This window comes from Phymastichus coffea, unplaced genomic scaffold (assembly GCF_024137745.1).
Source record: "Phymastichus coffea isolate CEN01 unplaced genomic scaffold, Cenicafe_Pcof_1.1 PCOF00001, whole genome shotgun sequence".
In the NCBI taxonomy this organism is placed as follows: domain Eukaryota; kingdom Metazoa; phylum Arthropoda; class Insecta; order Hymenoptera; family Eulophidae; genus Phymastichus; species Phymastichus coffea.
The window spans coordinates 15666519-15692874 of NW_026706812.1; the positions used below are offsets into that span (position 1 = coordinate 15666519).

Below are 26356 nucleotides of genomic sequence, written 5' to 3' on the forward strand. Positions count from 1 at the left end.
TTAAATTTTGCTGCATACTTATTTACAGAACGGAGCTTCTCAATGGAAAAACTAATTTTTGCAGTGCAATCCGATGCGAGTGTGCTGAATAAGGACAAGCGCGATGTCGTTAGTTTTGGAAAATGTACGAAGAAGAGATAAGTCGAGCGCTAACGCGCGTAAGATGCAACAAGTGTCATCGAGTAAGCCTCGTTGAAGTTTTAGAGCTTTAGCGAGGAGTTTGGCGGCACAAAGGGCGCGAACGCGACTTCCCGTGGCACGTGCGCCACGCGCGGGAGGAGCACGGCGAAAGAGAGAGAGAGGGAGCGAGGTCGACCGGACTGCTGAACGCTGCTCCGGCCGAAAGAAGCAGCAGCGCGCTAATCAAGAGCAAGTGGTGTAACGCCAGCGACTGTGACTTTGCACAGAGTGACAGACAGAGGATGAGCAAGCGAGCGCGCCATGGAAAAGATCAGAGATGGAGCGAAGAGAATCGTTCTGGCGATGAGGTGTCATGTGGCCAGAGCAAATAGCAGTGGGTTTTCGTACAACGAGGTCTCCGCGTGCATGTAGAGCGCAGGCTGGTCGAGCGAGCCGAGGAGCGTGACGGCAGAGCTGTAATGCAATCAAGGAGACGGACGCCCCTTCCGTCGAGTTGGAGCCGAGGAGGTAGGTCGAGCGTCAGGTAGACAGAAAGAGAGCGTGTGGGACTCACCTGGGGCAGGGGTACGGTTTGTCGGAGGCGCCTCTGGAGATGGGTGCGAGCCGCTGGTGCTCGGCGCCGCAGCCCGCCAGCGCCAGCAGCCAGACTAGACTGCACCAGCTCCACTGCATTTTCGCCGGACGATCGTCGGTCCGCCCTTCTTATCTCTCTCTCTCTCGCTCACGCTCGCGTGCGCGCGCGCTCTCTCTCCCGCTCTCTCTCTCTTTCTCGGCTGCTCTCTCGAGCGAGCAGGCTAGCTGCGCCGCCGGCAAGTCTTACTTGTTGCTCAGCGGCTTCGGCTGCGGGCCCGGGCTTCTTCCAAGTCTTCGCTGTTGCCGGGCTCTCAGCTGCAGGCCCAGTAGACTCGCATCCTCCCTGAAACAAGCAACCATCGCCACCACCATTGTTATTCGTCCTTGCCAGATCACTCGGAGCGGCTGCGAGCCAGCGCTTTGACATTCACGATTCGGTGAGCGCGCGCGCTTTCGCCAGAGTGCCGCCGCGGCCCGGCGCTCGAGGTAAACCGATCTCTCCCGCAGCCTCGATCCGCCAGCTGTCCGTTTTACAAAAAGCACTGCTCGTCGAACGCGACCGCGTCCCGGCACTGCCAACGATCGCCGCGGAACCGGCCTACTCACGAGCCGGTCAACGATCCTGTTGACTTCGGCCTCGCGCGACAGCCGACAGCCCAACTATCGTAAGGAAGTCCAGGCCTCTTGGACGGACGGCTAGATACACAAGGCTCATTTCAAAGTAAGTAATTTTTTTTCGACTGACTTTCGACAGGAAAATACGATCCGCTATCTTAATTCATTCTCTCATTTAGGTTTATTCAATTGTGCAGTCAGTCGGCAATCTCTCATTAATATTCAACTTTGCAATTATCCATACGCAAAAATGCCATTTTACAGCTTCTTTGCTTTAATGCAGCCTGGGCTCGCAAGTTGCTCGTTGGCTGATACGAAGGTGCGGCATACATCTCCAGCGCTGCTGAGAAGAGTTCAGGGTCTCAGCGCCCATTCGCTGAACTTCCGCGTGTCGGCGTCAGTCGGAATCATCTCAGCTGCATTTTAATCTAATAATGAATATCAATGGCATCCTGCGCGAAGTTCTTTTTTGAGGGACCTTTGCGTTCTGACCGCGCGTATACCTTCCGAAAGAAACATTTACCCTTTTATACTACGCATGGCAGATATTCACCATGACAAAGTGATCGACACTTCGCAAGGAAATTTTTTGAAGCTTTTGCATATTTCCAGCTCGACTTAACGATTTATAGATAAATCTATACTTAAAGAATTAGAGAGAAAATATGGTGAAACAGCAAGATTGGGCGTGGCCTGTACGCAGACCGAAAGCTTGCCGATGTCTTTATTAAAGCCATTGAAACAATAAGGTTCGCCGTACAATGAATGGCGATACAAAAAAAGTAAAAACAGTATGTTCGTTCAATCGCTTTGTTCTCTTACGCTTCGTCGATTTGCGCCAGTTTTGTCTGTCGGAAAAGAACTTAGGCAAGATATCACAGTCAGTTCATCATTTGGGCAATACCACACGTGGCACACCGCATAGCTCCTACCTAGTGATTCAGAACATTACGTAGTCTAACATAAAGGTAATAAGAGGATTGGTTGGCATGAATGGTCGACTGAGTCAGTATTGTATTTTGAGCAAAAAACCCCAACGTTTTGTCGTATGCCTGCCCCATTTTTAGATGCATACTCGTTGACGCGTTTAACGAATTGATTTTCCGACTACAACTGTGTCGAATGCAGCTTGCTTTATCTTGCTCATCGGTGTAAATACGATTAACGCGCGACTTTATTGCGAGCTATTTAAAAGATTATTTTATAAGCAGATTCTTGGACGCGCGAACGAACGAAGCCGTTGGTCGGTTATTTTCATAAACGGTGTAGTAGTGTTCGTCGGTGACGATCATAGGAATGCTTTTCAAAGTAACAATTAAAAAATGTGTGTCACCTGAAGCTAGCACAGAGCGAGCAATTCCAGCGAAAAAGATAATGGATAATTAACCAAGCAGCAGCAGCAGCAGCAGCAGCATCAACAGCAGCGGACTCGCCGCGCGAGATAGTTATCGCACTGGCGCTCGAGGTTCCGAAGGCAATCAAACGATACGGTATGAGGCGTTAAAGTTCGACGAGCCAAAGCTTGTTCCTCCCCGTTGAACGTCTTCTCTGAGTTATCCAATTACGAGGGACACGCGGCAGCGGTCAGCGGATGATTCGAGAAACGCTTACTCAAGTGAGCAGCTCGAATAATCAGTTGGTCCTGGTTACCAGCTGGGTGCAATTATTCGCGCGCCAGCGCGTACCTCTCCGCGACGAGCAGGATGCGCGTGATCGCGACCGTTCCAAGTGCAGGTACGCGATCGCGTCGAGCGCAAACAGACCCATCGATGGCCCTCGCTCCGGCCCGTCGGAGCAGAAGCGACCGCGACGAGCGGAGATCGACCAGGCGAGATTAGCAGCGGCGCGGCCGACTCCCGTCGGCTTGCGAGACGAACTTCGCGGCGAGACGTGACTTGGGCCGGTAGGCCGAGAGGCGCTCGCGCACGGCCATGACGAGGCCGCAAAGCTCGGCGAGTAGGTCGCCAGCCCGGGCAGAAGGAAGGTACGCCGAGCGGAGTCGCAGCGGCCGCAAGGAAGGAAGACGGAAGCGGTCGGTCAGCCGCGCAGCCCGGCCTTGGGCGGCCGGCCACGAGTGTCGCGATCGCGCGCGTGCGCGCGAGCGAGACAGACGGAGACAGAGAACAAGCTTACCTGCTAGACGAGAGTGCTGCGCTGCGGTGCGCTCGCGCTTGAGGATGGAACTGGCGGGCGCTGCTCGCGGCGCTCGACTACATGCTTCTGCGCCTCGTCGCGGCCGCACATGCACACTCCGGGCCGCGAGCGCGCGTGGAGGGGGCAGGCGCGCACCTTCGCGCTCGGCTGCCGCGGTGCTCGAACGCGCGGGCCTCGCTCGAGCGCCGTCCGCGCCCTTCGCCCGCTCGGTTCTGGCCGACTGCGCTCTCGGTTGCGCGAGTAGCTGCGTGCCAGGGCGACGGCTACGGGCGCGCTGCGGACCCCGGACCCGCACGCTCACCGGACGCTGGCCCCGCTCTAGCGGGCGTACCCGACAGTTGGCAACGGGAGAATCGGTGGGTTCGACTTGGTAGCAAGCCACCGACGTGCTGCGCGGTTACATCGCCATTTTTTCCCGCTTCGATTAAGCCTTTGCGCGCAGATTTTCGGGTCGCAGCTTAGCAACAGCCACGCAATCATTGTTTAAGAGAAATGCCCAGTCATCGATCGCAATGGCAAGACTGATTGTTCACGGCGACGAAAATATTGCCGTGGGTGTTTTATTCCGAGAAAGTGTGCAGGGCGAAGGGATGCAAAGCGACGACCCGATCACGGGCCGCGTGCAGGAAGGCACGGCCGATCAGACGTGCGATGGGCAGCAAATAACGAAGGTACGTTGATTTCCCGAAGGTAGCGACAAAGACGTCTGGGCGGCTTCTCGGCTGCTCGCGACGCGCCGAACGGAGCGAGGTTGCGAGCACCAGTGCAACAGCGTCGTCGTTTATTTAGGGCCAGGCCTTTCGTTCGCTGCTCTTGCGATCGCCGAAAACTGAGCGAGAAGCTCGCAGTGCAGCCATTCTGCGACGGCTCCGTTGATTGGCCAACGTTCGTCACAAAAAGAGGCAGACAGGCAAGCCTCGCTCTACACTCCGAGACCGTATCTCTGCAATGGCGTAGTTTGGGAGCTGCCGCGAGCTCCGGGGATCGGCCTTGCCACAGATTATCTGTCAACAGGCTCCGACGTACGCGATTGTTGCACGGCAACGCGCGCACAAGACTCGACTGTATACCTAAGTTCGGTCGTATTGGCACGAGTATACATATGTTGCGGAAGAGGAGATCCGGCGAGTCGAGTAACTGCAAATTGGGCTGCTTCCACTGACTGGCAATCGCCGAGGAGGAAGTGACATTGCAGAAGATGGCTCGGGGCTCGGGCGCGATCTGGATCGGGAGGCCTGGCCGCGCGGCGTAGAAGCTTGATGAGATTCCGAACGGCAGTTGCTGCGTTGGTGACGCCGTTGCTCGGCGAGTTACGTCAGTCGAAGGCGCGCCGCGACCGAGTCGAGCCTCCGCGAGAGCCGGCCTGCCATTGGCCCACGGCTCGATGGTGCCCCAGCACGCATGCCAACGCAGCTGCGCTCTCGCTTTCCACTCGGCTGTGTCCTGCGCTGCCGATCGCGCGCCCGCGCCGAGCCCGAGGCCCCAGCCTCGCCGCTCGCTTCTCCCGTCAATCTCGTCGCGATGTTGCGTCATCTCGAATCCTCTCAATCCTCGCTCCCCTTCTCGCCGCGCTCAGCAGCCGCGCTGCCGCCGGCGCGTTTCGCTCTTTCGCCTTCCGAAGTCCCGTGGCAGGCAATCCAAGTCAGCAAGCTGCAATCGGTATGCTCTTGCGATTCGCCACCACTTGCACCGTATCGATCCCGCTTGCGATCGATCAACCGATGGATTTGTTACCTCGTGCCATATTCCTCAAAATTAAAGCTGCTATTCCGATCTCCGTCTACCGAACTCTAGTCATTGAACTTTCTGTTCGTGCTTCTAGACTGTTTTTTATCCGGTGACCAAATATTTACTAGTGACGACGTACAATTATGATATTTCTTTCACTGCTTTCGTCTTTTCGACTGACTTGTTTACAATAACCCAATCAACGTTTCTTTGCGTATTTCATCATCACTTTTACAATAGGCACCGAAATGAATTGTCGTTCAACTGTACGTGACATAAAAAATCTTAACGCAATTAAGACTACAAAGCGTCAATTTCGACATTTACAGGATGCATCGAAACGATCATCTTTTTCAAATGTGCGCTTCGTAGTCACGATTCCAATGAAAATTTCTATTGCATATAGCTAAAAAAGAGATTTGAAAACAGTGCCCAATGTACTACAACCTATTCGCATGTCAAATTGACCTTCTTTCTAAGGTGCGTGGAGGAGAAAGGTTGCACTCACTCTACAAGGATCGCGAATATTTTTATAAATTCAAATGTCTTACTTTATCGCCTTAACGGCAATCCCTCTATACTTCAAACTTATTTTGACGAAAAAATATGTCTTAAAACCATTATAGATAAAATCATTCATAACTCAAGTTTTACGCGATCGAAATCATCGTGCAATAGCTCACTCTATTTGTTTTTACAGAGTGAATTTTACAGAAGCAAAGACTGGAAAAAGCAGTAATATGATTTTAACTAGTCATTCAAAATTTTTAAAAGTGTAATTTTTTCAGTGATTTAAATTTGAGTTTTCAAATTATTTTCGTTGTTACGTATAAATTTTGTATAATATTTCTACAATCAATCTTATATTGTTTCAAATTACTTTAAATTCGGGTAAAATCATTTCGCTAATTGCTTTTAATTGATTTTGTCTAAAAATATGATTAAAAATTTTTTTAATCTTGAAAAAATTTCCATAATACATTTGAAAATTTTAAGTGAAATTATTTGACGTAAATAGTAATAGGCCCAGTGAGTTTCATGTCATTACATCATAGTTTTTGAGAAGTAACAATTGTGTTTAATAATAGACGTTTTAAATTTTACGACAGCTAGAGTAATTTTATTCATATTGATCCGAAACTTAGTACAAGCGTTACTTATTACAAATTATGAATTGAGGTTTTTGAAATCATTTGGTTCGTTACCACCCGTGATAACGTAAATAATTACGTATCGTAAAAGTATGTTATTATTACGTATTTAAAAAATATGTAATTATTACGTAAATAATTACACTTTTATACACAATCGAATAAAATGAATGAAGAATTCAAAGTCAATTATTATTAATAATATTATTCAAAATGTAACGTGCGAGAAACTCCATAAAAAATTGTTTCTTAAATTAAAAAGATTATTTTTTGTTATATACGTTGCATATACTAATAAAATTGAATCAATTATTAAAAGTACGAGTAAAGTTTGGAGAAATTGTATAAAACCGTACCAAGCCAGACAAATTTCATGAAGTTCGTCAAATATTTATCTGATAAAATAATTATAAATAAAAGTAATAATTGGTCCGATAAAATAGAAATTTAACAGTGTTAATGAATTGGCGGTCTTTTTTCAATAAACAACGCGCTGTAAATATATTGTAAAATATTTTTCGTGATTTATTTTAGTTTGCAGCGTATTTTTAAAAAAGTGTATAAATTTTGTTGGAATTTTTCTATTACTACTTATCGATGCTACTAGGAAGACACCCGTGACATTTGACCTTAAAATCAGCTAAACAAGTTTACACGCACTAATCGTTCCGGTCAGTAATATCTTAATAAGAAGAAATGGACCTCAAAATTTTCCTATTCTGACAAAAATAAACCAAAAACAAGTTAAATATCGATTCTCTTCCTTTTTGAAATCGGGGAAAAAAAGAAAAAAAGATTATACAGTTGTTGATTAAGACAATAATTTGAAAACTAAGCCTCCTTTTTTTATCACTGTCGTACAATTCGATTCGCGCCATAGCAACTCCCAAGTAGAAATGTTTGCTATTGTGTTTATCAACGGTCAATAGATTTATACAAGTTGAGTTAGTTGAATATCATTGTTAAGTGATTGTGCATGACGAATCAATATAAAGCAATTTACACGTCAATGCAAGATCAGTGAAAATAGGTAGATTGGGAAACGATAATTTTTAGTAAAATTTCAAGTTTTTGCATTAATCTTTTTTTAGTTAATGAAAATTGCAATTGTTCGATCTCGATGAAAAACCTTCTTTGGCAAGTGATTGGAGGCGCCGCGGCCCGACTGACTCTGACCAGTTTTGTCATGGGCAAATATAAGAAGATTGCAACTGGACAGCCGCTGCCGCCGCGCTCGGAAGCGCAATTATTCTATTGGCTATTTTTAGCCGGAAATAGGTCGTATTATAATCCACGCGCAAGAGCCCATGTACCAAATTACACTTGCCACGCTTTATATCTCGCTCTTTTTGCGACTCCAGCTACTTCATATTTCAGCCGTATTTAGCCATACACACAGCAAACCAGCCCATACCCATACTGCAAATTGTGATTTTTGGCTTGGCCACGTCTCGTCCATCGTCGGTTTCGCGTCACTGGCCTGCCCACGCCAAATCGGCCTCATTCTGTTCAAAAACGCCCTCGACTGCTTCAATAACCATCTACAGAAATGAAATTGATTCTTACTAACTAATCTATTATTTTTAACAGGTAGTGCAATATTCCAAAATATTATTGAATGTTACGCATTTCTCCAGTATACTATCTAAATTAAAAAGCTGTTGATCAACTTGCTAAAGATGCAACTCACAATACACCTGATATTTCAATCTGCATACCTTTCACTGACTTAAGACAAAAATTTAAATCAGAATCATATTTAGAAACAGACAACACTGTGAGAGAGAAAGGATTGACAAAAGGAATCGATTATTTTATGTTTTACCATACAAATAACAGAAAACCTTGGTTCAATAACTGTAATCTAAAAAGAGCGAACATCGTAACAATAAACAGGTGCAGAGCCAATCATTATAATCTTCGTGCCTCACTTGCCCGAATAAACATCATAAACGACCCGTCGTGCGAATGTGAAACAGCTGATCAAGACTTAGACCACATACTCTGGCACTGTCCGATTTATAAAGACCAAAGAAAAAAGCTAGCCAAGGAACTAAAAAAATTAAAAGTCAATCCGCTTAATGATGTAAAAAACGTACTTAGTAATACCAATCCTTTTATATACAAAACGCTGTATCAGTACTTCATAGAATGTAAGCTAGAAATTTAAGATAAACAAGCACACACTCCTCTTGTAAATACTCACACCATTTCCTTTCTTTGTACTTTGCTATATAACCTCTGTAGTTCCTAATAGCAATAAATAAAAAAAAAAAAAAAAAAATAAATTAAAAAGCTATCAGGTTGGTACAAAGAAAAATCTTAATAATAATAACCAGAAAGTTGTTATTGAAATTTACGTAAATCTGTTGAAAAAAAATATACATATACATAAAGGACCGTTTACGTAATGTATTATTGAGCCCCCCCCCCCCTTTAATTAGAAGGTTGACACCGAAAGTCGCAGAATTCTTTTCCTGTCTTTTATTACGGCAGTGTCCATTGTACCGATATTTTGATCGTTGTTCACAACATTTATAGCTTAGCGAACGTTCATCCAACACGATAATTTCGAGAATTTGCCACATATTGAATCAGCTTATCGAAAATATTGCCTTGTTCAATGACATGTGGATTTTTTTCCGACAAAAATTAGAGTCTTCCAGGGTGAAGACGTCTGCAAGACATACTGAAATAGATTGAATGGCAAGTATGCAAAACAAAAGGATTCCAGAAGCGAAGCTACAACGGCAGTGAGTAACGAGCTCAACTACATAATCGTAACTGGTTATAGTGAAGTTTCGAGCTTCGTGATTTGCGCGCAAAGCCCGCGCAAAACAAAGTGGCTTACTTGTATTGGTACAAATTAGCAGTCAAGGCTAGAGAGAAGCGCGTCAGCAGTTTCATTCGTTCAACGAACCTGCGCTTATTACGCTCGCGATCGTTTGACCCTCAATTCTACTTCCTACTCGATCTTCCCAGATTAATAGCATTATATGCGCGCTACTTATTATTTACATTTACCCACTTTACGTACAATTGCACATCAGACCGTCAATAACAGACAATCTAATTCATTATTAATTGAACTTGCTAAACGAGACTAATTCCCAATTTCACTTTGACATTGTTCTCGGTAAAATGAGTGCAAATAACATTTTTCTTAACCCTTATCTAAATATGCCTCTCGATTGTACAAACCATTTTTCTTACTTCTACTGTATATAGGCATTTAAAATACATATTATTCAATCAAGCATTAAAGATGTCGCCTAGCAAATGAAAAAAAAACATGAATTACCAAAATCCTCTGAGGTAATAAAAAGAATAAATTGTTATCTTATTTAAAAATCTAAGTGTCTGATGATCAGAGCCTAGATTCTGTTTAAACAAAAATAATGATCAAAGTACTAGGCCTATCGTAACGTCAGTGTTATCAACAGAAAGATGAAATTAGGTCCTTACTTAGATTTAAAAGTATTCTGTAACAACTTTTCTCTTCATACCATAAGTCAATTAAAGTTATCTAACTATAAAAAAAATGTAATTTTCTATTAACAACCCTTGCATTATGATTATGTTATTACTCTTACAGTTTTAGATAAAAACCTACTTTTCCAATCAATTAAGATGAACACCTCGAAATAATATAATGCAAGACTGTATTTGACGAAGCATAAATAATATTTTTTACCGAAAATAATTACAAAGTTTAGCAAAAGTCAGACTTCGCATGTGTCGGTCTTGTCAATGTCAACATATTGATTTTGTAGAATGTATTATTTTACAAAACGCTCAACGGTTGAGCGTATGTATATACTTATTTGCGAAGCAAGTGTGTGAACAGATGGTAAATTATAACGCGCATACGTAACGCAACAATCATCAGAAAAAAAAACAAAAAATGGAATATTTACGAGTCTCTTCATACACTTAAGACATTTGTTCGTCAATGTCTAGTTTCATTTTTAGATTCATTTCTTCTTCTGCCTTTTCTAGTTGAAAGATAAATGAAAATTACAGTTGGCCTTCATTGCCGTTTTGCAGAACATTTTCATCAAAAATACCTATGTACAATGACTAATATGCCTCGTTATTGAACTGTCACTATAAATACCTGTTTGTAAGACTATATTAATTTTCTGAATAGGACTCATCTTTATACGGAAAAAAATGGCGCGTAAAAGAGATACAGTGATTGTCTCGATAATACTGGGATATCTAAACAGTGCATAAATTTTCTTTGAATTGGCCGAATTAGTAAGAAATCAAGTTATTAATGTTATCTTTCCAAGTCTCAGAAATCTTATCGTAACGCCCTATAATTATTTTAATTCATAATTATTGTCATGAAAATACTCAAACTAATTTATCAATTTTTGTATAATTTTTCTATAATGTTCGATAAATTTTACGATCTCATTGGAGTAATTTGTACTGATGGTAATTGTAGAAACTCACTACGATAAAACAGAGCGGCGCTGCAAGCCGTTTGTGTCAAAAGATGCTTTATTTTTGAAAACGAGTTTAATGAAAGCAGAGTAAGGTCATTTTACTATAGAAACAGTGAAAATCGTTTTAAGTAACTAACTCAATCACAAAATAAACCAATAACGTTAGTTGATTAATGTATTTAAGTAGATTTTTTACCTAACCTTTACATCATAAAAAAATTACGATGTTACGTTTCAGTTCATCTAACTTAACCTTCTAAATCAAATCAACGTAGATCTACCGCTAATACCTAGAACCTAGAAACTGTTTCGAAATCAGTTTTCTAGCTACAAGTAATTAAAAATTTTTATTTGAAATGTTTATTACTACGAAGTAGCAATTTTTTTATACCAAACATTTTTTATATTAGTTCAGCTTATTAAGTTCAAAATTACGGTGTGCGGAAAATTATGCACGGTTTTATTGTACACAATAACATGGCGCAAATCAGCGTGTTTAAATTCTTACACTATGTTACTGTGCACAATAACTTGTGTTTATAATAAATCCGCGCACAACTGTCCGGATGCCGAAATTACTGCTTTGTATGTACGTTTCAAAGTCGCGGATGTGAGAAAAAAAATAATTAATGTCTTTCGGTGGAGCCTGGAATCGCCATTATATTGTAGAAATAGTGCTGAGAATGTTACAACTTGTGCATACTCGCATACGCTTGGGTGCCACTATCGCGTTATTTGATACATGTACAAGTTAGTAAGGTTTCTTTAAGTTTTTTTTCAATATGTTTTTTTTTCGTTTTCTAGTAACAACAATAATAAGGGAATAAATTATATTGTTATTGAACTCAGTACAATTGTACAGTGTACTTAGTCGTATGATTTTGTTACGTATACCTGTAATTTATGTACGTGTGTTTACAGTAAAATTCGATGCTAATGGAAAAAAGTAGTGTGTCTCGAATTTGCGCCTGAACGGACGGGGTTGAGGAGGGTAAAAAATAGTTAGATATATGTGCGCGGGCGCAAATATCCACATAAGGCTCAAATCACTTTCTCACACTAGTATAAAAATATACTATTTGGCTCGTTATAAATTTTTTATTTACACGCTATACATTATTTTTCAAGGTACCTGTTGATTGGCATACGTATACGATTTGAAGCGAATGTAAATATTTGTCATACTTTTTCTATTGATCTATTATTTATGGAAATTTTGATTATGTTATAGTTAAAAAATAAACAATAATGTTGATTAATAATTTTTCAGCCTATCTATACGATTTTAAACAATACAGCAGATGGGAAAACCATGCTTTCATCTTTAAATCTAATAAACGGATGAGAAACTTATTAACAAGACTTATGATCAAACATGAAAAAGATATATCATTTTAAAATTTTAAAATAAGAGAAAAATCACGTGAACTAAAATCTTTTAAGTTAGCCTATATTATTTTTTAATCAAGAAATTTTTAAAGAAATTTGTACAATTTAATTTTGTCACTGTACTGTAAATTCTAATAGGTTAACTTTTTTATTATCCAACATTTAACAATTATTTGCTTGGAAAATCAGATTGACTTTTGTACGCCATACCGTAATGTAAATAAATAACGGTTACATTTAAAGGGAAATCGATCTTAAGATCTCGAATACGTTAGAATGGTGTTGCGTAAAGATAAATTTTTATCGTCTAATAATCGCACAAATAATGTGATGCTTGCAGTTCATCAAGAGGTACTAAATGGGTGAGCAAATGAGACATTAGATTGAATAATCATTGCATATTACGATTCATCTGTGTCTTTATTTTTTGAAGAAAACGATACTACTCAATTAAATTAGCTTAAAATCCACGTTGAACCAGAGGCAGTAGTTAAAGAAAAATATAAACACACTTTCCGTGAAATAAGATAGCTTTTGGAGGTGGAGAAAATTACTATTCTTGAATATTATGAAATGTTCTGCCTTATTTTTGCTCAAGGAGCTTAATTGGCATATGTATTTTTTATATTATAATTAAAAAAGTATATATATTCCTCAGCAGGTGAATTTCATATAGTATATGCAATATAAAAATTCAACAATCAAAATAAACACAAATTTTTCTTAAAAAAAAATTATCACATAAATAAAAATATTTTTGAATAAATATTTACGTTAGTTTTGGATACTTTTAATAAAAATGTTAGTTATTTTATGACTTAGCCTAAGTATATCTAGACACTAATGACCTTTTGAGTACCTTGTTGACCATTTGTGGAAACGTTTTCGATTGATCGATTGTACTAAAATAAAAGATATTTCAGATAAAGTTGTTGTCCACTATTCCCAGATCTTCTTGAACGTAAAATAACTAGACAGTAATTTTATTTTTGTTAATTTTACTTACATTTAATTATATTTTAAGTATATTTTCTATAACTAACATAGAGTGATTTCCTATCTTCTTCTATATCTTATAAATCATATAAGTGAAAGGAAACCACAGTCCGAAAAATATGCTTATCGTCATCTTCTTTCAATGGCAAAACGAAAAGAACGTTTCTGTTTGCACGTAAAAGTATTAATTCCTTACTAATATATTAATTAAAATTGGAATGACAGATTAAAATAAAATGTGAATAATAATTTTAGTCTACAAATGACATAATACCTTCCATAGATCGCTTGAGAGAAAGATTAAGAGTTACACATCTGACTTTACAACAAATTTCTATAACTATTAGGCTATTAGCCATAATCAAAGCAGTTTATGTAAATATTAATAATACATAGTACAGTGTAAAATCTGCATTAAATGCTGTTAACTTATTTGTTTTTAAATTTATAGTGCATTTGACCACAACCTCGATCGAGCAGTGCCAGTCTGATGTTTTTTACTTAAATCCATTTATACTCGTAATATTCATTTAGATATAGATAATTACGGCAAGCTTATTAATATTTTGATAGGAGGAGTATAATTCATTAAAATTGTACGTTATTTTAAATTATTCTAAAATATATCTGAAAAATTGATTTATTTTATTTATATATAAAATATTAGAAAAAATTTTCAAAAGTTCAAAATATAACATCGTGTTTTAATTAAAAAGTATTTACAACGTTCTAGAGTAATTATTTTATTTGAATCATTTAGAAAATATTTCAATTTATATTCAAATTCATTAACCATTTTAAATTTAGCAGTATAACAGCTTGTTAAGTTTTTAGCTATAGATAATGGGCAGAGCACTACATGCGTTTCAGCTTTTTTTTAAATACATCTACCGTCAGCTGCTTTTAATAATTTTATTTTATTTATTTTTTAACAGATTTTATAATCTACATGATTATCACTTTTCAACTACTTAGTTATGATAAATTATATGATTAATTTGAACAAATATTTAAATAAATTACTGATGTAATTATTTCAAAGTGTTTTATATGAAATAATATATTAATTTAGGATTCTCTTCATTATTGGTGACGTTTGTTCGAATCTAATGAAGGAATTTTAAAAGGTGTTGACAGTATTTTGAGTAAAAATGTTTCTATATTCAATACTGTTTTGACTGAATATCGAATTTACGAAACGTTGAAAAGCTTCAATACACTTATAAATCCAAGATCATACATGCTTCAAGAACTTCTACAATGTCACAAAATTCACGTAACAAATCTTACCTATAGTAATAATTTTTTTCTATTTATGAACATTTATACATTTTTTCATATACACACACGCACACATATGCCAAAACAAGACTTATTACGTCATCATGCTACAATTCCGTACATGGTTGGTTCGCTATTGAAAATTAGTTGTATGTGGTTAGAATAGTATAGGGAAGGAAAAGCAATAGCTCGAACATCTTACGAACGAATAAATGTATGTTTGCTGTAAAGCATCAACTGCAATTTTATTATCCCTGAATATAAGAGTTACCATCTATCAACAGCGACAGTAGTGAAACGTGAAAATTTAGTTCAAAACGCATTTACTGTAAGGGGTGAAGAGAAACAAAAATAGTCGAAGGCGTGATTATGGAAGTTTTTTTTTTATTAATAAGTACACACCAACAACGGATTACAATAGGTAAGGCGCACGCTCGCGACTCGAAGAGTGATTGGGGCAGCGACCCTCCTAGTTTCGGCGAAAGAGCGGCCGAGCGCAGACTAACTCGTTCTTTCTATTTTTCTCGCTCGCATCCTCTCGAGCCTTTCCGGCCCTACCCCTCCCTCGCTGAATTTTCCGCGTAGTTATTTCTATTAGGCCTTAACGCGCCGCGCGCACTCTCGCCCAGAGGCCAACCGGCTGGCCTCTTCTGTCTCTCTCTTCGACCCGCGAGAACTTGGAAACCACTTGCTTCCCGTAGGGTCTAGCAGCTTCTCGGATCAGTTCCTGAGAGCTGACATCAGCAAACATGGCGACGAAAACACACTTTGCCTTCGCCCGAGCTCAAGTCGCGAGCGAGACCGAAGCGAATCGATGGCCCCATATAACTTTTTGTTTCTCGCTTAACAGGGGCCTCGCCTCCCCGATCACTCTTTCGCCAATCTCGCGTGCCATCCAGATGTAAGGCCTTGCACGCATAAGGCGCCGCGTACAATTTTATTTTTTTTTTTTTTTTGATACCCGAAACTGCGCCCTACAGCTCGCAGCGAAGAGACAACCACGCGAAATTAAAAATACATAAAAAAGAAAAGAAAGGGGGCCCATATTTTACTTTCCCTTTCGGACGTGCTCGAACGGTCCTTTCCCGGGCCCAAACATGTGGCCGACACGTTTCCGAATCCTGACACGCGCGCGTTCCGGATTTCCCCAAACATCCCCGCTTCTTTTTATTGCGGGGTTCTTAGCTTAACGCTAGCTGAGTTGCCGTCCGACACGCCCGGCGGTCATCACGGCCTATTTTCTCGCGCGCACGATTTATTTTCTCGTTCCTTACGCACCGTGGCTCGACGTTTGTTACATTTACAATCTTTATTATTATAAATTTTCTTTTATATATAATAATTTATCCCAAGGAATATCAAAATCTAGGTAATATTATTATGCTACCAAAACATGCTATTAAAACAAAATGGTCTCAATTGATGTCGAGTGAATGAAATATTATAATACAAGTATTATAATAAGGGTATGATATAAAAGTAATCTTTTAATAGTTGATTTATTACTTAACGTAGTTTATGATCAACAGATTGATTGGTATGAAATATATACATGAGATTCAAAGTTTTTCTTTTGGATGTTTAGAAAATGAATTATATAACACATTCCAAGAACTCCTGATAATAACACATTCATTGTTCAAAATTGATTGTAACTGCATTTTTCATGTATTTTTTCATTCGATAATTAAGAATTATATGAAATATCTATAACGCATTCTGCAAGAACTCCTAATGGAGTTTAATATCATCTGGTATCGCACTCATCCTACATCCTATATAAAAAAAGTTATAACCTACGAGTGAAGTCATCTTACTCGTGATCTGATTGGTTGAATGCATTTACGTGAGACACTATTATAAGCAAATCGGCATTGAATAATGCGCCAAAACTTTTAAATCGATTTATACTCAATCAATTAAATGAATGAAAATAAGTAAGACCATTTGTAGGTATTGAAAAGATAATAAGTTTACATTCTCTCTTAAAATAATACGATAATAGTACATTACGATACAAGTGCGGGAAAGTAGATTCTTGTCTCGTGTGGCGTTTACGTCCGAGCGAAGTGAGGGTGGAAAGGTACACGAGACGAGAAACTCTTTCCCGAACATGTGCCGTACTGTATTTTTTGATACGACGTGGAAAGTGCGATTTTCAACGCACGTTTTCTGCCGAGCGTGCAGGAAAGATGCACTTTGCGCATGGAGTGTCAAAAAATAATCTTAAGCACTCCAAATACATTTATATAGTATATAGGTCATATAATTTATTGAATATCATTACTACAAAGTTTAGCTTTGAATAAACATCATCAGCAAAAAAGAAAATATGAAATACTATGAATTGATTTTAACGCATTCGATATCATTAGTTTATTTAAAATTTGTTTTTAAATTTAATTGATAAATGTAAACAAACTCTTTGAATAGTCAGGGATGAAGAATTTTTACTTACAAGCATACTTTTAATAACATCGTCAATTGTAATAAAAACAGTTGTTAATTTTTCCAACAAAATCACATCGAAGCAGGTATTGCGAACACCTTCTGAGGAAAATGAGAGAAGCTCATTGCCTAAAGTTGTAAGTTTATATCCTCCTTCGCGTTTACGATATTTTTGTTTAAACAATGGCAGTGAATGTGAATCAGCAAACTCGTCGATAACTTCTTTGTAATAATCAAGTAGGGATAAACTTTTCAAACTTAAAATTAAGCGATTAGAATCGACTGCACACTTATGTGCGACGAACAAACTTTCTTGTTTAGGCTTCGTAGAAAATTCAATAATTGTCTGAAAACTATTCTTTTAGGTAACGTTTGAACCTCAAAGCCATACTGATATAATTTCTTATATAGTTTTGTTAACCCATTGATTTTCGAAACTGCTGAATTGATTGGTTGAGTTGGTGTTAATGATTAAAATAAATGATTAAAAATTTTATTTCCAGACTTATTTCCAGACATATTTGTAAAATGTTATGTTTCAAGCTTAATCCAGCAGTTTCGAGATCGAAGACTACAATAACTAAATCATCTGTTCCAAATTCTACACTGTCATTAGCAACAATTTCTACGTAATTTACATTTGTATTTACAGGTCTATCTAATAATGACATACCATTGCTATATGTACTTTCTACAATTTTTGTTCTGTGCTTCAACTGGGATCTTTTTGCTTTTAACTCCAACCTATTTTTTTAATCGCTGGTGTTGAAGTAAGCTGTCTTTGACGAAGTAAAACTTTTTCTGTTTTCTTCACTACATGTTTATTTAAGACTCCTTTGTGATTAATACCTTCCTTACCTAATGATCGTTGTACGTAAGATGGTTCATAATATTTTTTCGGCGATTGTAGCACTCCAACGAAAATCTATAGCTTCTGATGAACTCATGAGTAAACCTTTTGGATTTTTGTTTGTCTACTTCCAGTAACAACAAATTTTATCGAATTTTCTGCTCGTTCATTAAACAATTTTTCGATGCTTTCGAACAAATATGGATTTCATAAAACGATACCGACATCATTTTTCTCTGCTTGTCAAATAAATGATAAAGTATGTTTCTCTATGTAGCATCAATAGCATTAACATCACTTTTGTTCTGATGAATGGCGTACCAAAAGTAGCGTAGGATAGGTTTTATATCTCCTGATAGTTCTTTATCTGGATCTGATTGCTATTGAATTTGGTAAAGCATACTGCCTACATTATTGTATAAATGATTCAGATCAGAATATTTTACAATAGTGTAATCAATTACGCTTTGTATAGCCGATATACTTGAACTATCGTTATCTCCGATAAAAACTCCAACTTGAACATTATACTCTTTCAATATTTTACTTTTAGTTACTAGTTCTACAACATCATCAGCCTTCATTGTCTTTGCACTTCCATTAAAATTCTTTCTATAGTCATGAGGTTTGCTCACTCCAGTATGAAGTTCAACGTCACACATTCGGCATTTTTTGTTTCTTGTACAAAAATCTAAAACTTTACCAGTTTTCAGGGCTATTATTGCACAGTAGCCATTGAGACTATCATACGTACGGCCATTACCTTTCTGACCCCATCCCATATCAAATGAGACAAATATTTTCACAAGAGGTTTATCATTATTATTAGAATCTACGTTCATAATCAAAAATCTATCTTGTAGTTCTACAGACCTAATAAGAAAATAAAAATATAATCATAAATTAACTACAGTTTTATTCATTATTAAAATAATGTTTTTAAAAGCATTTATTAGGATTTGATTTTTTTTATTTACATGATTAACTTAACATTACTTATATGAGGTCTGTCTCAACAGTATCCGGCCTACTTCGATTTCGCAGTGCTTGAATTAATATTTGTCATCGGGGGTTTGTCATACTTCAAAGTAGTTGCCCACTTGATTGAATAAGACGCTCATATCGATGTTTCCACTTATTAAAGAACTCTTGAAAGTCAGACTTCGGAATCGCCTTTAGTGCATTCGTGGCATTAGTTTCAACAGTCTCTATCGTCGAATCGATGTTCCTTACGAGGAAACAGTCAAAAGTCACAGGGAATTATATCAGGACTGTATGGAGGCTGGTAGAGCTGCGCAACATTTGTAGTATTTATTGTTTCAATAAATACTACTGTACAAGCTTCGATGCGAGTGTTGGAGCATTGTCATGATGAAAAAGCTAGTTACTGATTTTCCAAAGTTGCCGTTGTTTTCTTCTGATTGTATTACGCAATCTTTTCAAAACTTCAACATAGTACTCTTTGTTGATTGTTTGGTCTGTATTGACTTGATGTTGCTTCGACTTTGACGGGCTTTTTTCAGTCGAAGCTTGGATGGAAACTTCCACTGCGAAGATTGTTGTTTTGTTTGCAACATTTCAATAGTTTCCATACAACTTTTACCGAGATTAAAGCAAAATTTTATGCAAATTCGCCGGTCGTTTCGTTCTGCTATTTTTAGCAATAAACGAATTGCAACGAACGCAAAAAAGTCATTGTAAACAAATACAAGTTACGCGGGTACTAGGACGTTTCATCTATGTCTCGGGCTACTGACGAGGTTAGGAGTTGCTGGTGACGTTCGTACTCTCCAGAGATCGTCTGAATCTCTCTGCGCAAAGATATGAATGTAGATCGAATACTTTTGGGACAGACCTCATATGCACTATTACTCATACAATGAAAAAAACATGACAAAGAGATCTTGTAGTATAAAAATTGATCATAATAAAAAAAAAATAAAAAATGTAGTTAGAAAAAAAATTTGATAAAATTTTGCAATATATAAATTGATTAGAATATGAAAAAATAAGCGAGAAAAAATTTCGTAGAACACTATCACTATAAAAAAACGATTGAAAAATAAGATTTAAAATATGATGTAAGAAAGTTTGTTAAAACTTGTATCACTTAGGTGTCATTAATATAATGCATTGACGGTTTTTTTTATAGTTCATACTGTTCTGTTATAAATATACAGCTTTTCAGACAATTTAATTCAGACAATTTAATTTAAGACATCCTTTTTAATTCGTCTATATTTTCTTTTGCCAGTACACTTTCCGTAGCAGTAGCCTCAGAGCAACTTTCTTTTGCAACAGCCTCATTTATAGGCCTTATAATCCTTTCATGTTTTTTGAAAGTTTTAGCATCCATTGCAGATATATCTAATATTCTAAAAAATTTTGAAATCTACGCTTGACCAATTCTAATGTATATACTTCCTATAAAAAAAATTATTGATTAAATCAATTCAAATACATAATACTCCTAATACTTGTACAAGTAATGATTTTTTAACAAAAAAGCTTGAATGGTTATTTGAAGAATAAATAAATATCTAATGCTATTTTTGTATTGATAGCAAACAATTTTTAGCCGATAACGAAATTTTCATACTCTTCTTCACTTTTGAGAGTATTGACAAATAAACATTCGTGATATCTTATGTTAAAAATAGATGCTGGTCCATGAATTACTATTTTTTCAATATATTTTATGTCTAGTCTTGCGTTACAAAGAGTACAATCCATATTTTTTGACATGTATTGCAGATGAACTATTCGATTGCCTCGTCGCCTTCTCTCGTTTCTTTTCGTACAACCTTTTTTCTTTCCACATCCTGAACATTGCTGCATACGTCTGTATTGAGTTACTGACATGAACTTTCCAATGGTATTTATCAGACATTTTTCTTTATAAATTACGAATTATCAACGAAAATAGTTTCAAAAGAATCGCTTGAGGTTCTGCAGCTGCGCACTCGTGTTTTCATGCTCTACATATGATGCTACACATACACGTATAATATACGAAAAGGTATAGGCGACATAAGAAAACCAATTTTGAGCAGTTGCAACGTTACCGCATCTTTACTTCATTTTGACACTTGTAAATTTAATAAGAAATAAAAAAATTAATCGATTAACAAATACTTGAACTATAGTTTGTTGCATAATAATCTATTTTGATTAGTGTTTATGCACTCAAGTGTATGTATATCATTTATGTTAAATTGGTAGCGTTGATTCTATCTAATATTAAAGCACAAGCCCCTTTTCCTTTACCCCATGTCTCTTCATGACTGTCCCCAACATCCTTAAAAAATTCATAGCCTGTTGAGTAAAGTTAGTTTATTCGTGGAGTGATTGGCTGAAACGTAGTCACGTGGATTCCCATCATATGGTAGTATACATGTGAGTGTATTGGATTATTGGTATAAAGCATAGCAGCAGTTATACATATTCAACAAATTTGTTTTAATAAATATCTCGAGTCGTTTTGCATTCAGTTTATATCAAATAATTAAGTGAATAAAAAATAAGTATACTTTATAGGCATTAAGAAAATAATGTCCATATTCACTCAACGGACTAACTTTAAAATAATGATAAGTCATTTTAATACTCTTCAATTACATTTATTCTTAGGACATATATAAGTAAGTATAAATTTGCTAAATACCTTTGTTCTAAACTTTAGTTTCAAATAGACATCATTAGAAATGAAGAAAATTACAAACTTGTAGATTATTTCATAAAATAAATTACTGTAAACTAACTTAATCTCATCTGGTCGAGTAATTTATTCAAAAAAATATTTTAACTTAAAATTATTCAAAAAAATATTTGACATTAAACTTATACATGGGAAAGTAATCTAAAATAGTCAACTTGAAACTAATTGTGCGTTTTAGTATTTTTGTTAATAAAAAATTATTAAATTTATTCAGAAATAGAAGAAAGAGAAACGAAATTGATACACTGCCCGTTATCTGTAGCTTAGCTAACACCTAATAACGATTTGCTGCGGTTCTAGGTTTGAAATAATAACTAAATCTGCCAATATCTGCATAATTGGATTTTCAATTGCCAATTAATATCGACGAATGTTAAGTATGTCAAAGCATAGAACTATTTTTCTTATACAATATATTTTATAATAGTTTTGATTTGATTGAAGCATGACATTGAATATTAATACAAACGAGAAGTGACATAACACTTGTTTCCTGTATAAAAAAAGTGATGGCCTGAAAAGTGAAGACAGTTTATTCGTGATCGGATTGATTGAAAAGTAGACACGTGAGTGGCCATCATGTGGCAGTATGTACCTGTATATGTACGTGTTTTGCACTTAGTGTATATAATACATTATTAACACAGCAGCTGACATTTAACAAATTTATGCTAATAAATAAATCGAGTTACATTAATTTTATATTCATTAATTGAGTGAATAAAAAGTAAGTAAGAGACTTCGTAGGCAATAAAAAAAATAACGTTCAAATTCACTCAATGGTTTAACCTTAAAATAATATGATAAGATAATTGTAATGCTGTTAAATTACATTTACTCGTAGGACATATAAATATTTATTGAATATCTCTGCTACAAAGTTTAGATTCAAATAAACATCATTAAAGATCAAGAGAAAGATAAATCAATAGATTATTGTATAAATAAAATTCTTTGATCTAACTTTGGCTCATGTGATGCAGTAATTTATTTAAAAAAATATGTGAAATGAAACTTAACAAAAAGTTTCAAGTCGTAGATAAATACATTAAAAAATAAAGAAAATTAAATTGTCATGTGCAGCTGACAATATAAGGTATTTAGAGAAACGAAGGAGAAATGAACTTGATACATTGCCCATTCTCTATTTTTTTTACGATTTTTATTTACGAATTAATGTTTACGGATGTTAAGCATGTTAAAGCATAGAACTATTTTATATATTTTTAATTCAAGCATAAAATTCAATATTAATACAAATGAGAAATAAGCGTGCGAAGCGCGTTTGACGACATTAATAGAGTATTAGAATCAGTTATTTATCGATCGCATTTGCTAGTTACACGGGAGGCGAATCATTATCTTAACATTTTCATAAATTTTACAGTGATGATCCCAGAAAAATTATAAAAAATCTATGAAAAATAAGCTATAAAAAATTAATATATTATCTATCATATATTTTACTATACGATCTATGTAATTTTTAATATTTTGTCATATAATTTATATATATTTTAATATATGGTTTCAATATATGTCATATATTTTAATATATGGTTATAGTGTCGCCGCTTTATCCCACCGTTCTGTAACGTATCGGTATAAATATTCTTCAATTTTTATTAACTATTTCTATTTGGATATAATAATAAAAAGAATTTAGTTACGGAAAGATAGAAGAAAAAGGGACGGTTCCGCATCGAGTATTTTGATGCGATACGTGTCTCAAACTCATTATCGGCTTTGCTCTTTTTTCTTTGCGTGGGGCTTTTTGTTTTGCGTAAGAAATGAGGTGTGGCACAGTGTCAATAAAGTATACTGGAAAATTATCCAGATGTTTTAGTAGATTTACGGTAGATAAAACGAACTAAATCTTTCTCAATGTTAGTAGTTTGATATGATTACAGTGTTGACATATCATTGATATATTCAAAATGTGTGTGTATTTTTTAATTCAAAATATTTGTAAAAATTCTTTAACTTCAACGGATTCAGCAATCTGATAAGTTTTGCTGCTTAAATTGCGAACAATCAAATGTACAAAAGATGAAAAGTATTTTTTCTCCATTACATTTTACTTTTCTCCCTCTTACAACCAAAATTGCAAAATAATTATTTTTATTCACACGATAGAAGATTGTTATAGATTTAGATTAATAATTGGAGCAGAATAATCATAAAATAACGTATTATTAATTTTCATAAACTTTTATTTATTTAACATAATGCTATTTTAATTGAACGGAAAATATAAAATAGTGTTCATTAGAAAAGAAGATATTATTAAAGTATGTAAACATTCTACACGAAATTCAATTCAAAAATAATTGGGTAAAGTATTCTACATAAAATATTTCTGCTAATTAATCTGTTGTTCATTTTTCTGTAGAAAGATGTGTCAGATAATATTTTATTTTCTAATTTATCAAGCTTTATTTTAAATAAAAAAAATTAAAAAATTTGAGTATAATTTAATCGTGTAAAATCGGTATAATATTGGTGCTCTATAATACCAGGCATGATACGATTCATCCTGATTGTGACACTTACATAAATTTCCTATGTTAAAAACGGGCCAGTATTTGGTCAAATTTACCTTTTGGATTAATATAACAAATGCAATCGATTTTGCGTTTGATGTACGATAATCAATTTTAAATATTCATAGTTCGCTAAGTCATCGATTATTTTGCGACAGTGATGGGAGCCACGACTGTATTTAACACCTGAACGACAGTACTAACATCACATATTTATTAATACTTAATAAACGTTTCATATCTTAGCAATAACTTTATTACGGGAACTGATACTGCAGAACTGGTTACGCATTTTTACTCTTATTCAAGAGTTAGATGAGACTGAATACTAGCCCATTTGAAATAAAATATTTAACTATTAAAATCACTGACGCGTAAGATAATTTGTTGATTTTTTTGTCAAAATTAATAACGCGTATAATAATTTGTTATTTTTTTATTAAGAAGCACAGAACCAACTGAATTAATTGATCCATGAGAAAGTAAAAAAAATGAAATATGGAGAATAACTTCCAAGACTTCAATAATTGACATTAATAAAAATAGTTCAAAATAAATCTTTTCGTTAAAAAATATTTATTGTAACTTCTTATTATCTTTGAAAAGAAGTAGAAGGATAAATCAACTTCAAAATAGGAACCACCCTATACAGGTCCTCATAATTCTATACTCATATCAATTGCTTGAATTAATTTAGAATTCAATGATAAATCAATTTTTGCTTAAAAAACATAATCCTAATTCCATACAAAATTGAATATAATTGAATTACAATAGAAAATAGAACATTTTTTATCTCTTGACTTTTCTAGTTGACACCAAATCGTATCTTTAAAGTCTATATTGATATAATTTAATAGACGTTATATTTAACTAAATATTAGGTTTGCTCATTATTTTTTCCAATTTAAAAAAAAGATATCTCGTGAACATAAGCTATGGTATTCTAAGTTCACATTATTTTATCATTAACCTGCTTTTGTAGTAGTAATAATAAGTCGTATAATATAATATATGAATAAATGTAGCTTTAAAAAGCTGTACGAGTCTTCTTCAAAATATTAGATAAGTTGTATTTCATATGTATAAAGATAAATCTTAGTTGCAAAATTTTATTAAATTTCTAATGTGTAGATTTCATTAAAAGCAATGATAATAATTAATATAAGAATACGTGATAAATAAAATATGTATTATTATATTTCTTATTTCAGTGATGTTTTAGGACATATAATATATCGATAAACGAGCATTTCTAAATTATTTCTTTATTTTAAATAAAATTTCGTAAAAATAATGTATGTCGTTAAAATATCATAAATTCTACATGTAAGATATTCTAACGACGATTAATAGAACGACTACTCATTAGCGCCACATAGTTTAGGTCGAAGGTCGACTTACTTTTGCTTGAAGGCTTTTGTGCTGATTACCTGTTGCAAACAAAAATCGATTGTTTTAATCGTGTTTGTCATCTAATTCGTAATTATTATTTTAAGCCTTTAAATTTCACTTTTAAATTTCAAATATTAGAGCAAAATGAAATGGTTAATTAATTTGATATAATGATTATACAGTTATATAAAATAAGCAAACATCAATTTTTTTTAAACTTTAATGATTTTATCTTTGTCTTTTTATCTAAAGTACATGTACTTATCTAACCAACAAGACTATGCTGCCACCTGCCAAAGTGAAATTCAAGTACTTTCATCCAGACAATCATAACAATGATAGATTCAAAAGACAATTTAGCTTATCGCAAACCGCAATCTGCCTTATCGACTGACGACAGTGTTAACAATACACACATACATACACATACATGTATATGATTTGTGACTACATATCGGTACAGATGATTTCTTTAAAATAACTTCCGTTTTCCAAATAGCATAATAGCTTCAAAATTATTGTAGTCATACTTTTTAAGAGACTGACAATAAAAGTTAAATATATTTTTTATAATAGGATACTCAGTGGAATATTAAGCTCGCTTCTTTTTCTTATTGAGATTATCTCTATTAAGAAAAAGATTGAGAAATCTTTTCAATTTTAGAACGAGAGACACGTTTGAATGAGATTTATGGTTTTTCAAAGCTTTGTAACCCATATAAAAAATTATAAGCAAAGTATCACAATGAACACTATTTATACTTTATAAAGTACAGGACTAGTTAACTAGACTTTAACAGACTTTTCAAAAAAATAAATAAATATAAGTCTGAAAATAAGATCACAAAATTTTCTTGACGGATTTAAAATAGTTAACAAAATTTTGTTTTTTTTTCTAGTTATGGCAATTGTAGCCAGAA

At 35.6% G+C, this 26356-nt stretch overlaps 1 protein-coding gene across 10 annotated transcripts in view; it reads right to left on the reverse strand.

Annotated features, from left to right (window-relative positions):
- The window catches only part of LOC131675491 (trehalase), a 52314-nt gene that overhangs the window by 9963 nt on the left and 15995 nt on the right, over window positions 1-26356 (reverse strand). For 6 of the 10 annotated variants that reach the window (XR_009303059.1, XM_058954492.1, XM_058954532.1 and 3 more), the window contains one exon: window positions 962-1057. Coding sequence is in view for 7 of the 10 variants with exons in the window: in XM_058954492.1 (XP_058810475.1) it covers window positions 962-1057 (96 nt within the window). In the remaining 3 variants the exon portion in view is untranslated. Of the gene's footprint in view, window positions 1-694; window positions 1058-3462; window positions 3535-26356 lie in introns of those variants that run through there. The other 4 variants (XM_058954521.1, XM_058954512.1, XM_058954537.1 and 1 more) reach the window with 3 other exon arrangements.